Source organism: Bubalus bubalis, chromosome 8 (genome assembly GCF_019923935.1).
Source record: "Bubalus bubalis isolate 160015118507 breed Murrah chromosome 8, NDDB_SH_1, whole genome shotgun sequence".
NCBI lineage: Eukaryota > Metazoa > Chordata > Mammalia > Artiodactyla > Bovidae > Bubalus > Bubalus bubalis.
This window is the reverse complement of record NC_059164.1, coordinates 87,536,869-87,553,374: the sequence shown is the minus strand read 5'-3', so window position 1 is coordinate 87,553,374 and position 16,506 is coordinate 87,536,869. Positions and strand designations below refer to the sequence as shown.

Here is a 16,506-nt window from a genome sequence, read left to right as displayed (position 1 = left end):
AAAATATACTTACTGTAATGTTAGCGCTGTTGATCAATCTTGTCATTTAAGTGTTGTGTAAAAGCTACTCTAGTTAATAGAGTAGTGGACTAGACACCAAGACAGCAGAGTTTACCTTTCCCTTTGTCACTGATTGTGTGACTTTAGATAGGTCACCTGCCTCTTCCTGTCCTTAATTGTTGTTTTTTGTTTATTTTGTTTTTTATTATAGAAAGAACACATCTGAGTATCATTCTGTTGGTGATGACACTGTCCTTAGTTTTTGTCTATAAAATGAAAGATTTTGAAAAACTAGCTACTTTCCCAGCTTATACCAGTTTTTTAATAGGTCTCTAAAATCTGAATTTTTATATATAGACTTAATTAAATAGTGTTTTAACCAGTACTGATGAAGTTTCTGTGAAATAACTAAGTAGCTAATGGCACAGCTTTATGAACTGCTTGGTAGATGCATAACAATATATCCACACCTGATTTTGGAGGAGAGTGAGGAGGGGAAACTTTGGTATTTATTCTGAATATCAATTATATTTCATTCCTGTCCTTTTCATCCTTGACTTTCTTCAGAGATGGCCGAGTCATTTTCTCTAGTGAGTTGTAAATCAGGCTTATAAGAATCTTAACTTTATTATTTCCCAGAAAAGAATTTACTAGCTTAAATAATTTAAACTGTTAACTTTACCAACTTTATACCATTTAGGATATTCTTAGGATAATAGATTACTTTTATATAAACTAAAGTAACATCAAAATATTTTTATTTTTCCTAAAATTAATTATAATTGTTAAATTTTTGTTTTGTTTTTCCGGCTGCACCACACAACTTGTGGGATCTTAGTTCCCCAACCAGGATTGAACCCAGTCCTCATGCAATGAAGTGCAGAGTCTTTACCACTGAAACACCAGGGAATTCCCAAATTTCTGTGGTTTTATAATGGAGAATCTGGTTATTCCTTTATTATTGCTTTTTGGACACACCTATTTCAGGAAGGATGACAGCATAAAGAGAGTATCTAACTCTGATATACCTCAAACTGACTTCAGTTCAGTTCAGTCACTCAGTCGTGTCCGACTCTTTGCGACCCCATGGACCACAGCAAGCCAGGCCTCCATGTCCAAAACCAACTCCCGGAGTTTACCCAAACTCATGTCCCTTGAGTTGGTGATGCCATGCAACCATCTCATCCTCTATCGTCCCATTCTTCTCCTGCCCTCTATCTTTCCTAGCATCACGGTCTTTACAAATGAGTCAGCTCTTCGCATCAGGTGGCCAAAGTATTGGAGTTTCAGCTTCAACATCAGTCCCTCCAATGAACACCCAGGACTGATCTCCTTTAGGATGGACTGCTTGGATCTCCTTGCAGTCCAAGGGACTCTCAAGAGTCTTCTCCAATACCACAGTTCAAAAGCATCAATTCTTCGGCACTCAGCTTTCTTTATAGTCCAACTCTCACATCCATACACGACCACTGGAAAAACTATAGTCTTGACTAGACAGACCTTTGTTGGCAAAATAACGTCTCTGCTTTTTAATATGCTGTCTAGGTTGGTCATAACTTTCTTTCCAAGGAGTAAGCGTCTTTTAATTTCATGGCTGCAATCACGATCTGCAGTGATTTTGGAGCCCCAAAAATAAAGTCAGCCACTGTATCCACTGTTTCCCCATCTGTTTGCCATGAAGTGATGGGACTGGATGCCATGATCTTAGTTTTCTGAATGTTGAGCTTTAAGCCAACTTTTTCACTCTCCTTTCGCTTTCATCAAGAGACTCTTTAGTTCTTCTTCCCTTTCTGCTATAGGGTGGTGTCATCTGCATATCTGAGCTTATTGATATTTCTCCCAGCAATCATGATTTCAACTTATGCTTCTTCCAGCCCAGCATTTCTCATGATGTACTCAGCATATGAGTTAAATAAGCAGGGTGACAATATACAGCCTTGACGTACTCCTTTTCCTATTTGGAACCAGTCTGTTGTTCCATGTCCAGTTCTAACTGTTGCTTCCGGACCTGCATACAGGTTTCTCAAGAGGCAGGTCAGGTGGTCTGGTATTCCCATCTCTTTCAGAATTTTCCACAATTTATTGTGAGTCAGACAGTCAAAGGCTTTGGCATAGTCAATAAAGCAGAAATCGCTGTTTTTCTGGAACTCTCTTGCTTTTTTGATGATCCAGCGAATGTTAGCAATTTGGTCTCTGGTTTCTCTGCCTTTTGTAATACCAGCTTGAACGTCTGGAAGTGCATGGTTCATGTATTGCTGAAGCCTGGCTTGCAGAATTTTGAGCATTTCTTTACTAGCATATGAGATAAGTGCAATTGTGCAGTAGTTTGAGCATTCTTTGGCATTGCCTTTCTTAGGGATTGGAATGAAAACTGACCTTTTCCAGTCCTGTGGCCACTGCTGAGTTTTCCAATCGCTAATCCAATCACTCAATTGCTAACATATTGAGTGCAGCACTTTCACAGTGTCATCATTTAGGATTTGAAATAGCTCAACTGGAATTCCATCATCTCCACTAGCTTTGTTCGTAGTGATACTTCCTAAGGCCCACTTGACTTCACGTTCCAGGATGTCTGGCTCTAGGTGAGTGATGACACTGTGATTATCTGGGTTATGAAGACCTTTTTTGTATATTTCTTCTGTGTATTCTTGCTACCTCTTCTTAATATCTTCTGTTAGGTCCCTACCATTTCTGTCCTTTATTGAGCCTATCTTTGCATGAAATGTTCCCTTGGTATCTCTAATTTCTTGAAGAGATCTCTAGTCTTTCCCATTCTACTTTCCCTCTATTTCTTTCCACTGATCATTGAGGAAGGCTTTCTTATCTCTCCTTGCTATTCTCTGGAACTCCACATTCAAATGGGTATATCTTATCTTTTCTCTTTTGCTTTTAGTGTCTCTTCTATTCACAGCTCTTTTAAGGCCTCCTCAAACAGCCATTTTGCTTTTTTGCATTTCTTTTTCTTGAAGATGGTCTTGATCCCTGTCTCCTGTAATGTCATGAACCTCCGTGCATAGTTCATCAGGTACTCTATCTATCAGATCTAGTTCCTTAAATCTATTTCTGACTTCCACTGTATAATCATAAGGGATTTGATTTAGGTCATACCTGAATGGTCTAGTGGTTTTCCCCACTTTTCTTCAATTTGTCTGAATTTGGCAATAAGGAGTTCATGATCTGAGCCACAGTCAGCTCCCGGTCTTGTTTTTGCTGACTGTATAGAGCTTCTCCATCTTTGACGGCAAAGAATATACTCAATCTGATTTTGGTGTTGGCCATTGGTGATGTCAGTGTGTAGAGTCTTCTCTTGTGTTGTTGGAAGAGGGTGTTTGCCATGACCAGTGCATTCTCTTGACAAAACTCTATGAGCCTTTGCCCTGCTTCATTCTTTACTCCAAGGCCAAATTTGCCTGTTACTCCAGGTGTTTCTTGACTTCCTACTTTTGCATTCCAGTCCCCTGTAATGAAATGATTGCTGCTGCTGCTAAGTCACTTCAGTCGTGTCTGACTCTGTGCGACCCCATAGACGGCAGCCCACCAGGCTCCCCCGTCCCTGGGATCTCCAGGCAAGAACACTGGAGTGGGTTGCCATTTCCTTCTCCAATGCATGAAAGTGAAAAGTGAAAGTAAAGTCGCTCAGTCGTGTCTGACTCTTAGCGACCCCATGGACTGCAGCCCACCAGGCTCCTCTGTCCATGAGATTTTCCAGGCAACAGTACTGGAGTGGGGTGCTATTGCCTTCTCCATGAAATGATTATAAGGGGGTTCTTAAATGTTATTAAGTATAAAGATAAGAGAGTAATAATTTACAGCATCTTCTTTGGATGGTGTTGCTAATAATGATGAGTAATGATAAATTGTAAGAGGAGAGAAAACAGAAAGAGAAGAATGAGAAGTAAAAAGTGAGCACTAGATAAGTCTATGAAGATACTAGTATGACCCCAGTTCAACCCTCTAACATTTGAATTCTCATTATTTTTAATAAGTCCCTGTTTTGGAAACTACAGTGAACTCAAATCTTGAATCTGGACAAATTTGAAAATCTAGTTCTTTATCTCCTATTTAATAAACTTCCTATATTGCTTAACTAACCTTTAATTTTTGGTCCAATTATTGTCAGATTATTCCTTGATGCTAAATCAGCTTTTAATGGTTTTATCCATATTTTTCACTAGCTTCCATTTTTTTCCAAGAAGAATTTTTACTTCTTGCCAATATGAGCAATTTCCTACAGAATTTTGTATGAAACTATAAATAGAACTTTTAAACATTTACATACTGTACTTAATGACTTTGAATATTAAGGGAAAATAGCTGAATTGTGTATATCTTTTAGTTGTGTACAAATTATTTGTCTGATAAATTGGCAGATGGCGTTTATAATTTTATTTTTACTGTATTTCATCTTCAATAGTAGAGTTGAGGGGGAAAAAATGAGTTATATATAGTTTCCCATGGAGATAAATTTTTTTTTTCAGACAATGTTTATGAATAGGTTGCCTTTGAGGTTTTCAGGATAATTGAAGAATTATTGTCAAGTTGGCATTTAGTGATCACTCAGTATACATTAGCCTATAATTTCTTAGAGTTTCTATCTGCCATTCTATGATTGTGTTGGAGATTCCATACACCACCCCTCCAGTTGGTGATTCACTAGAAGGACTCACAAGACTGAGCATATAGTAAAGATCTCTTACAGTGAAAAGATACAAAGCAAAAACAAAAAAAAAGGGAAAACACGTGGGATTAAGTCTGAGGGGAACCACACACAAGCTTCCAAGAGTATTCTGTCATTGGTCACAGGGAATGTGCATAATTTCTCCAGCAATGAGTTGTTGCAACACACATGAGATGTGTTAAGGAGAAACTCAGTGCCTGGTGTTTATTGGGGGCTAGTCATGTGGGCATCTTCTGTCTGGTACATACCAAGATTCTAGACTCACAGAAGGAAAGCAGGTATCAGCATAAAACACACTGATAGTACTAATAGTTGAGACACAATGAGCCCATCTTATCAGGGAATAAGAACCCTCTTAAAATCCTAGATCCTTAGATGCCAGCTAAGGGCCAGCCTTGCAAGCAGGCCTTTCTAAAGATAGCAGTCTTAGGCCTACTGTGTTAACTCTTTCTTTGCATAATAGTGATTATATTTTATACAACATTTTTAAAATTGTCATTACTATGATCATCTCAGAGGAGTTTGGTCTAATAGGAAGTTTTGTCATACATTAAGAGAATCATACATTTAAATAGAATCTCTGAGGAACATGTGTTGCCCTTCAGTTTAATTTTTAAAGGAATTTTTAAGATGAATTTGTTTCATTCAGACTTTCATACCTTTAAGAGCAAGAGTACTTTTATGAATTATAAAACAAAAATTTGTGTGCTACATTTAGTGTCACTCCTGGAGATGCTGGTAATAATACCTGAAAATGCCTGAGGTCTTTTTACTGTTGATCCTTGTGGAAGATGGAATGTTTTAAGAATTTTTGTGTCTTAAATTTTTGAGCTATATATTTCTGATAGCCAAAGTGTATAGTAATGAGAAAGATGCTACTAGACTTAAATATTACCGTTTTGGAAAAAATGATAATAATAATTATATAAGCATTTTTTTCCTCATAGACTAATAAAGTTGAAATAAAGAAGTAAAACTAGATTTCTTTACTAGATTTAAAACAAAGATGCTTCTTTTCTTTTATTCTTCTTATGTAATGTATGCCACTTTATTAATGAATAATGTGTTGGATGTGAAGCTTGTAATAGTCAAAATTTAATGGGTCAGATAAATTTAAATTCTTGTTGAAAATTCATGTACTTTATGAGATTTAGTATTATAAAAAGAGTTTTCTTTGAAATAATGTATCTATGCTAATTTAGGAGTTTGTTATAGACTTTTGCAGTTTAAGAATTTTTGAAATTTATTATTTATAAAAATTAACATGTGATTTTAAAACAAATAATTTATAGTATTGAAGTGATCCTGCTTCAGAAAAAGGTATTTAAATTATAAATTATGATTGTGATAATTCTTAAATCTCTTTCATATTATTTTGACTTTATTTGCAGGTCCTAATCTACCCATGGCAACAGTTGACATAAAAAATCCAGAAATTACAACAAATAGATTTTATGGTCCACAAATCAACAACATCTCCCATACCAAAGAAAAGAAAAAAGGAAAAGCTAAAAAGAAGAGGTTAACTAAGGCAGATATTGGAACACCAAGCAATTTCCAGTAAGGCAGTTCTTTTATTATTCTTATCTTTACTTTTGATTTATTCATTTCTGCTCTTTTTTTAAATTGTTAGAAAGTTCTGTTTTCTTTTTGGGAGACCCCTTACATTTATCGCTTGCATACCTTCAGCTATAATTTTGTTGTTGTAGTTTATAAAGGCTATTGATCAATAGACTTTTTATGAATCTTAGTTAATTTACTTTTCCACCTATCAGAAAAGAAAAATTAGAGTTGTTTTTTCAACTAATTGTTGGACATGAAAATGAAATCTCACTTTTCCCTATAAATGATATTTGGAAATTACCTAAAGGCATTGTCCTATTCTGTTTGGGCTGCTAACAGAATACTATAGACTGGGTAGCTGATAAAGAACAGAAATTTATTTCTCACAGTTCTGGAGGATGTAAAGAGGCAGGCAAGATTTATTTAGTGTCTTGTAAAATCCCACTTCTTAGTTCATTGCCGTCTCCTCATTGTGTCCTCACATGTTGGAAGAGGGTGAGAGAGCTCTCCAGGCCTCTTTCTTAATGGCACCAATCCTATTCTTGGGGAATTTACCTTCATGACCTGATTACCTCCCCAGATCCTCATCTCCAGGAATTATCACATTGGGATTCGATCTCAAGATAGAAATTTTTGGAAAACACACAGTCTATTGTAGGCATCAAACCTTTGATATTCATTTGACGTATTTCAAGCATTCTCCTGTGCATTTTTTGTTTCTTCATTACAGAATTCCTGTTGTCTTACACATGTAATGCTTGTATTCTTATGCTAGTTTGACAGTTAAGGAAATGGATGCTCAGAAAGGTTGTGCAAAAATATTAAGGCTCAGTTAGTAGTGGAGTTGGGGCTAGAATCCTGGTCTCTTGACTACTTACACTTTTTTTCCCTGAAAATGAGTATGTCTATGAGAACCATTAGTTCAGGCTAAAAATTCACTGGTTGGGTTGGATTTCATGTGTATTATGTTTTTATTGTCACTTACGCATTTTTTTTTCTGTTTTTTTTGTTTCTGCTACTTTAGACACATTGGACATGTGGGTTGGGATCCGAATACTGGCTTTGATGTAAGTTATTTTCAAGCCATAAATGTTATAACTCTAAATATGTAGGAATGTCATGTCCTACCTTTAGACTTTTATGCTTATACATTTTTGTGAGTTCTAGTGTTTGGTTGAATGTGCTTGTATTTATGTTCATATTCCACTGAGGTTTGAAATCATATATTGTTCTATCATTGATGGCTAAGTCTCTAAAGAGCTTTTTTTTTTTTTTAACTCTTTGGCTTTATCTACTATAATATGAAATCTCTATGTTTTGAAAGCCAAGAGGAGAAAATTGTTTCTGCAAAGTGATCATTTGAGGGGAATATAAGCCAAATTACTTGAAAGTACTGTAGTCACATTCTGAATATCCAAAGATTGTCTAGCTCTTTTTATTCTATTACTTCTTTTTGGTGATTTCATCATTCATTCATTTATAGCATTTGAGCAAAATAGTTGAAAATTGGTTACCTAAGTATACGTATTTAACATTTGACTGATATTCAGGGTTTGGAAAAATTATGTTGAAAAGAAATATTTATTTGTGATTAGAATCAAAAATTATTTTGGTTACTTTTTTATTATTAGAACTACAGTGTTAGCACCACAACATTAAAAAAAAAAAAACAAAACTTTATTTTTTTTCTGTTAGGGTATAGCCAGTTAACAAACAATGTTTTGATAGTCTGAGGTGAACAGTGACGGGACTCAGCCATACATATACATATACCCACTCTCCCCCAAGGGCTTCCTGGGTGGTTCTAGCGGTAAAGAACCTGCCTGCCAATGCAGGAGACATAGGAAACGTGAGTTCGATACCTGGATTGAGAAGATCCCTGGAGAAGGTCATGGCAACCCACTCCAGTATTCTTGCTTGGAGAATCACATGGACAGAGGAGCTTAGCAGGACAGTCCATAGGTTCACAAAGAGTCATACACGACAGAAGCGACTTAGCATGCGCATTCTCTCCCAAACTCCCCTCCCATCCAGGCTGCCACATAACATCAAGCAGAGTCCCATATGCTGTAGAGTAAGGTCCTTGTTAGTTAAGCATTTTAAATATAGCAGTGTATACATTTCCATCTGGCAACCATAAGTTCCTTCTCTAAGTCTGTAAGTCTTCTGCTTTTGTGTAAGTAAGTTCAGTTGTATCATTTCTTTTTAGATTCCACATATAAGGGATGCCATATGATATTTCTCCTCTATTTGATCTACTTCAGTCAGTCAGTATGACACTCTCTAGGTCCATCTATGTTGCTGCAGATGGCATTATTTCATTTTTAATGGCCGAGTAATATTCCATTGTATATATGTACCACATCTTCTTTATCCATTCCTGTCAGTTGACTTTGAGGTTGCTTCCATGTCTTGTCATAAACAGCACCACAGTGTTTTTGAATGCCTCTTTATGTTGGGTATTTTACAGGGTACTTGGTTATGAAGAGGTACTTGACCTCAAAATTTTTAATAGATTTAATAATACTTTTTGTGCTTATTTGTGATTATATCTAAATCTTATTTAGGACAAGGTAGAATAGATGAACTTTAGAGATGTATCATTCATGAAGGGATTGGTAAAAATCTAAATAAGATCCTTTTTTTTTTTACAAAGGTAGGAAACAAAAAGAAAACATAAAATATAAAGCCTATTCTTTGTTCTTATCTTTTTCTGTCTTTTATAAGATATTTACTTAGCATATAAATATTCTAACTATATTAAAAATTTATAAACACAAAAGAAAATAATTTCATAAAAGGCACAGATATGAGAATAAAATTTCAACTTGCTGTTGTGAAAAATTGGGGATAGATTTTATAGTTAGCAGTTATTTTATCTGTTGTAGCTGAATAATTTGGATCCAGAATTGAAGAATCTTTTTGATATGTGTGGAATCTCAGAGGCACAACTTAAAGACAGAGAAACATCAAAAGTTATATATGACTTCATTGAAAAAACAGGAGGTGTTGAAGCTGTTAAAAATGAACTACGAAGGCAAGGTAACTTTTATTTCTATTTAGGCATTCTGACTATTTTTCCTTTGAATCTTTTGAGGTCAGTTGCGTGGATGACAGCTACATATGTTCATGTGAACTTTCCTTAAGCAGAATGTTGTAATTTATGGGATAACTTGTTTAGCCCAGTGTACTGTATTTTACATTATTTCAGTATAACTAAAAAACTTGTCAAGGCTTTTCTAACTATTTAAAAGTCTTATATTAAATTCATGAAAATTCATACAAAGTCTTCTGGCTGTTTGGTTTTAGAATAAAAAAGTGTAGTTGCATATTTCACTTGGTAAACGTTAGAGACCATTATCAAAGTTGCATTTATGACAATTAGAAGTAGTAATTTAAATATAATTATGAATTCTATAATGTATAATAAGCATTTTTAGAATATAAATAATGCAAAATCTTTATTTTGAAATAAATTTTTTTCTTAGCTAAAATATAAAACTTGCCCTTTGGTACCTGCGAACACAAACAACTTGCACCTTTTTAAGATTTGATATTTTATTTAAATCACCATGTTTTTTGGTCATATCTTTGGTCATATCTTAATAATTGTCACAATTAAATGTAAATACACTTAACTCTGAGTTTTCCAATATGACTGTTACCTCTTTGCCAGTTTATTCATTGGGGGCTACTTTTCTTCCTCTTTTTTGCATACTCGTGATAAGACAGTGTAGCAAAACAAAAGCTCCAGATAATCAAAGCATTCTTTTGAAGAATTTAACTAACATTTTAAATTAGGTATTTGATCTACCTGTATCTTTTTCACTGCTGATGTTCATTCATTCATTCATATATTCAGTAAACATTATTGTGTTAGCACTAGTCTCTACTCAGGATATTTAGATACAAAGATATGGTTTCTGCCCTCAGAAATCTTACTATCTATTGTGACAACAGATAATGTAAACAATCATGCAGTCATAATTGCTGTTGTGGAAACACAATGCTAATTCCACTGAAAATAGTACGATGATGATTTATCTTATTTTGTGAAAAAAATCACATTTCCAAATTGTATGGATTTTTAATAAAAACATCTGGGCAACATTGTTTTTAAATGCTGCCAAAATAAGTCATGGTTATAATTAGTGTGCAAATGATGGAGGTCTTGAAGACCTAGTTTGTTCCTTGACTGTCTTTTTCTCCACTGTTAACACTCACCTTCATCCTACATCAGATGATGCTCAGGGTCTCTCTGAACTGTCTGAATTTATAAGTTTATAAATACTCTTGGCATTTATTAGACAGTCCATATTGCTGGCCTCTCACCTGAATATCTGTAACTGAGAGTGGTCTGTATTAACTTGATTGAGTTTGTTTTTTTAAACTTTATTACTGCTTTTTATTCTAGTTGCTTTTAAAATACCAAATTAGGTAAAGTGCTCAATTGAATTACCTAAAGCAAAGGAAAAAATTCATAGGCATTACAAAAAAAATACTTCAGGAACTTAATACTCAAGAATCTTAACTCCCAGTGTGGAACTTTTTAGACACCCAAGAATGATTTTATAGAAGATACATTTTTTAAGAGGAAGAATAAAAAGACAGATAATGATTTATTATGGAAATGTTTCCTAGGCGAAGCATATAGTGTGTTCAGAAGTATTTTAGGGAGAAGTTTATGAAGTTGTCATAAAAATAGGTTTTGTAAGACCTGATTCAAATTTCTTGAAATTATTTTGTAAAATCATGTAATCAGGCTTGTAAAAAGTGGTAAACCTTATCATTTCCAGTATATCTTTTTGTGTATCTGTGCAGTTGTTTGAAGTCCATTAATTTATAATAAATAATCTGCTCTTTAGGTCCACCACAATGGAGTGGTATGTATGGGGATGTTATTTGACCCAGTGTCCTAAATTATGCATGTGTTTATTTTCAAAGAAGCTATTAACTCATATATCCTGCCTCCAAAACTAATATCCAGTAAGGTTTTCTTCCCTTTATTCAAACTAATGTTTGGGGTATATAGATGCTAAAATAAGAAAGGAAATTTATTTCTATGAGTCAGAGATCATTTTTGTCTGTAAATTAATTTTTTTGAAATTTTGTGGGTTACCTCTTACAGCACCGCTGTTGTTTTTATTATTACTTATTATACTTATTTTTAGTGATTGATTTTTACACTTGGCATTATTTCAATAACCTACATAAAATATACTTACATTTTTACATTAATCTGGGGCAGTTCAGTTACTCAGTCATGTCCGACTCTTTGCAACCCCATGAACCGCAACACGCCAGGCCTCCCTGTCCATCACCAGCTCCTGGAGTCTACCTAAACCCATGTCCATCGAGTTGGTGATGCCATGCAACCATCTCATCCTCTGTCATCCCCTTCTCCTCCTGCCCTCAGTCTTTCCCAGCATCAGGGTCTTTTCAAATGAGTCAGCTCTTTGCATCAGGTGGCCAAAGTATTGGGAGTTTCAGCTTTAGCATCAGTCCTTCCAATGAACACCCAGGACTGATCTCCTTTAGGATGGACTGGTTGGATCTCCTTGCAGTCCAAGGGACTCTCAAGAGTCTTCTCCAACACCACAGTTCAAAAGCATCAATTTGGCGCTCAGCTTTCTTCACAGTCCAACTCTCACATCCATACATGACTACTGGAAAAACCATAGCCTTGACTAGACGGACCTTTGTTGGCAAAGTAATGTCTCTGCTTTTTAATATGCTGTCTAGGTTGGTCATAACTTTGCTTCCAAGGAGTAAGCGTCTTTTAATTTCATGGCTGCAGTCACCATCTGCAGTGATTTTGGAGCCTAGAAAAATAAAGTCAGCCACTGTGTCCACTGTTTCCCTGTTTATTTGCCATGAAGTGATGGGACCGGCTGCCATGATCTTAGTTTTCTGAATGCTGAGCTTTAAGCGGGGAGGACTAAACATAAACATGCAGTTGGGTAAAGGACAACTCAGGGAGTTGTCGGTATTCTCATAGATTTAAATCTGTGTTGAATAATGTATGCCTGCTTTGCTTAATCCTGATGAGAGTGCATGAGAGCAGTTCTTCAAAGTGTTTCCTGAATTCTGTAACACATTTCTTTTAAATATTAATTTATTTATATTGTTTTATAATTTCTGCTTATAATTCCCTTAAATATCAAATATCTAGAGTTATCTAGTGGTTACGCTTAATTTGACCTGAAATAATTATTTTTAAGTATATCAGCTTTTCGTTACAGTGTACCATCAAGAGGAAGTTTTTTTCTGAAAGCTTCAGTCTTTCTTCCTTTCTCACTAACCTTTGATAGTAAAAACAGTTTGATTTGTTGTAACTTTTGTGTCATGCTTTTTATTTACTAATTAAATATCTAAGAACTATCATTGTCATTCTGAATCTGGTGTTTGTGGTGACTCAGAGTTTTGAAAACCTATAGGCCTTCAGACTTTCTCATAGTGCTGTGTGGTGTCTGCCCAGTAGACGTTTTTGTGCATGTGAACCTAGCTGATGTTGTGCCATCTCTCCTCTCTTCTCCTGTCTTAATTCCTTCATATTTTTACCTTGAGATATGGTATATCTTTAGCATACTTTCCTTTTTATGTAGTCATAGTACAGATTATAAAAATAGAAAGGTGGTAATAGATGTTTTCCTCATGAAAATATAGAGAGATTTCCAGTCACTTTTCAGAGAATAGAAATGCTAAACTTGTGCTGTACCCAAATTTGGTACAGCTGATAACTTATTCACTATAAATTAATGCTCTCCCCTTGTCTGACCAGTAATTTAGTGTCTCTTTGAATGATTATTAGCTGAATCCCAAATTATTCCAATCAGTGTGCTTACTCCCAGTTCAAAAGAACTTTATTCTCTCTACTGGAGAGATTCTTCATTGTACATAGAACATTATGGTTCCAGAGTCCTTAGCAAAACCACAGGAAATGATTGACTAACAATACAGTTTTTGTAGTATAGAGTGAGTCCTTTTCCTCTTGATTAGCAAACAATTAAATCATAAAAAATACTAGTTCAGATAAATATCATTGCTTTTTGAAATGCAAGCCTTAAATTAATTAAAATGATATCTTTATACCTGCTTAGAGGATTTGACGTACTCTCCTATTCAGGGGCTGTACATAATGTACATAGACCATGTCCTCTTGGTTTTACTGTTACCACAAAATATGCTGGAAAAAGACTGGTCTTACCAAGTTTGTCTTCTTGCTTTGGATCTGGTGAGAAAATTGGGTGAACCTTAGCTGTAGCAGCAGCATGCCTTGAGTGTAAATCATGGGCACTTCCTTTAGGGGTGGCTTGTATCCAAGTAGGATGACTCTCCTGTTTGCTGCTCCAGGTTTCCAGTTTTAAAAGTCTCTGTATCAGGAGACAATACCCTTGTGAGCCTTGCCTTACTGTCTTTTTCATCTCATGTTTATGACTAAATTTGATAGCATATTTTATAGCATATTTCCCATGATTATCTCAAATGGAATTAGAAAATAATGTTTGGCTTTCCTTTGAAGTGAGGGTTTTTTTTTCCCTCTCGGTATCATTGCATTTTTGAGCATCTAATCCTATTATCTGAAATTAAGGTGGGTATTTGTATAGACTGTAGAACTATCCATCAGGAATATATTAGTTTGTACCAGTAAATATAAATAGCTTTATTCCTTTAAAAGAAAAAGTTATTTCTTTTCCTACTCATTCTTTAAATTAATGAAAAAATAATGAAGTTTATTATTCTGTAAATTTGTGTATGCTCTTGGTAAAATCATGCCTCTGGAAATGTAATATATTTATACTTTGAACTCCTCTGTTTTAACTTACACTTTACCTCTAGTAAAGTAAGAATGTATATATCATTACTACCAGAGTAATGTTAATATTTTACCATTAACTTGAATTTTACAGCGTTTAGAAGTTTTCAGTAAATTTGTTTATGTCTCCTGAATAAGTAGTTGAACATTTCAGCTGAGCAACCCACCTCCCTTACTGCCATTACTAGAATTACACTGTATCTATCACTATATTATATATTTATTATATATGTATTATGTATTCTTATATATCCTATAAACACAAAAATAGAGGACATTATAAATTACAAATGTAAGTTAGATGACAAAGGTTCACATTTTAAAAGAAAAAGTATTTGAGTTTAGCTCAAGGCAATGGCACCCCACTCCAGTACTCTTGCTTGGAAAATCCCATGGATGGAGGAGCCTGGAAGACTGCAGTCCATGGGGTCGCTGAGGGTCGGACACGACTGAGCGACTTCACTTTCACTTTTCACTTTCATGCATTGGAGAAGGAAATGGCAACCCACTCCAGTGTTGTTGCCTGGAGAATCCCAGGGACGGGGAAGCCTGGTGGGCTGCCATCTATGGGGTCACACAGAGTCGGACACGACTGAAGTGACTTAGCAGTAGCAGCAGGTTAACTTGAGTAAATTCTAATAGATTATACTACATTAGCTATTTAATTCTGAATATAAATTAACTATAAAACAGCTAACTATACTTGATTCTTTAAAGAGGAAAAATAACCATTAATTTTTATTAAAATGTAAAATGTTGCTTGACAAAAATGTTTAATTTCATTGTTATAGTTTTATTATTATTTTATAAAAATGTATTTATTCCCTTACCTTGAGAAGTGGTGCTGATTTCTAACAACTAAATTCTACTACTTTAGCGAATGTTTTTTCAAGACCAGCAAAGTGATCTTTAGGCTGAGGATTCCCAAATTATTGGGAATTATAAGACATCATAAGAATTATAAGATATCATCTTTGCTCAGATGGCTTTGTAAAATAAAAGAAAAAGATGAGGCCTTTTTTCCCTCATACTGTTTTAATACATATTGAAATATGTTGCTTTTTCAGTATAATGTTTGTGGGGGGAAAAAAGCATGCTTTCTTTTTTTCTGTTTGTATTTCAGCACCACCACCTCCACCACCATCAAGGGGAGGGCCACCCCCTCCTCCCCCGCCTCCACATAGCTCGGGCCCTCCTCCCCCTCCTGCCAGGGGAAGAGGGGCTCCTCCTCCACCACCTTCAAGAGCTCCCACAGCTGCACCGCCACCACCGCCTCCATCCAGGCCAGGTGTAGGAGTCCCTCCACCACCGCCAAACAGGATGTACCCTCCTCCACTTCCAGCTCTTCCCTCCTCAGCACCTTCAGGGCCTCCACCACCACCTCCACCTCTGTCAGTGAGTGGGTCAGTGGCACCACCACCTCCGCCGCCACCTCCGCCTCCACCAGGGCCACCACCTCCCCCTGGCCTCCCTTCTGATGGTGACCACCATGTTCCAACTCCTGCAGGAAGCAAAGCAGCTCTTTTAGATCAAATTAGAGAGGGTGCTCAGCTAAAAAAAGTGGAACAGAACAGTCGGCCGGTGTCCTGCTCTGGAAGGGATGCACTTTTAGACCAGATACGACAGGGTATTCAACTGAAATCTGTAAGTAATCCATTCTTTTCAATCTAGACTACCTGTCTTCATGGAATTTTAAAGTATTATAAGATGTCTTTGGAAAGAAATATTTTTTTTTACTTTTTCTCGTGGTATTTTTTTTAACCCAATGAATTTCTGATATTTTTAATACCATAAAATGCACACATTTATACCTTTACCTGTGTAACCTATATTTCTATATCAAAATACCACCTTAGAAAGTTCCCTCGTGCCTCTCTCCCTTCTCAAAAAGAATCACCGATCTGATTTCTGTCACCATAGTTTTAGTTTACATATTATAGAATTTCAATAAAGAGAATATTGCACTGTGTTCAAAATTCATTGTTCTAGACTTTTAAATAAAATTTAATTGAGAGAAAAATCTTTTTTTTTAAATTTTATTTATTTTTTTTAAATTTTTTTTTTAATTTTATTTTTAAATTTTACATAATTGTATTAGTTTTGCCAAATATCAAAATGAATCCGCCACAGGTATACATGTGTTGAAAAATCTTTATTAAACTACACAGAAGTAAAAGTAGCCATATTGAAATGAATCGTAATCATTTTGGTAAAGTCAGATCATTAACTGTATGAAAACTAAACTCTGTTTTAAAGTTTCTGCGTCTAAAATTTAGATTAGTAGAGAATCAGACTCCACAGAGAATTGAAAGAATTTCTGTAGTGATGGCAGATAGTTTTGGATTCTCTGAGTTGGATGAGGTCATCATTTAACCTTCTTCTAGAGCAGGGCTTCCCTGTTGGCAGTGTGAGAGACCCAGGTTCGATCCCTGGGTCGTGCAGATCCTCT

The 16,506-nt window shown here is 35.4% G+C and overlaps 1 protein-coding gene across 2 annotated transcripts in view; it reads left to right on the top strand.

Annotated features, from left to right (window-relative positions):
* Positions 1–16,506, top strand: part of WASL (WASP like actin nucleation promoting factor) — an 85,469-nt gene that overhangs the window by 55,231 nt on the left and 13,732 nt on the right. The window contains exons 6-10 of one of the 2 annotated variants that reach the window (XM_044946835.2): positions 6,070–6,238; positions 7,266–7,308; positions 9,130–9,283; positions 11,107–11,124; positions 15,181–15,701. In XM_044946835.2, coding sequence (XP_044802770.1) covers positions 6,070–6,238; positions 7,266–7,308; positions 9,130–9,283; positions 11,107–11,124; positions 15,181–15,701 — 905 coding nt within the window. The remainder of the gene's footprint in view (positions 1–6,069; positions 6,239–7,265; positions 7,309–9,129; positions 9,284–11,106; positions 11,125–15,180; positions 15,702–16,506) is intronic. The other variant, XM_006060582.4, reaches the window with a different exon arrangement.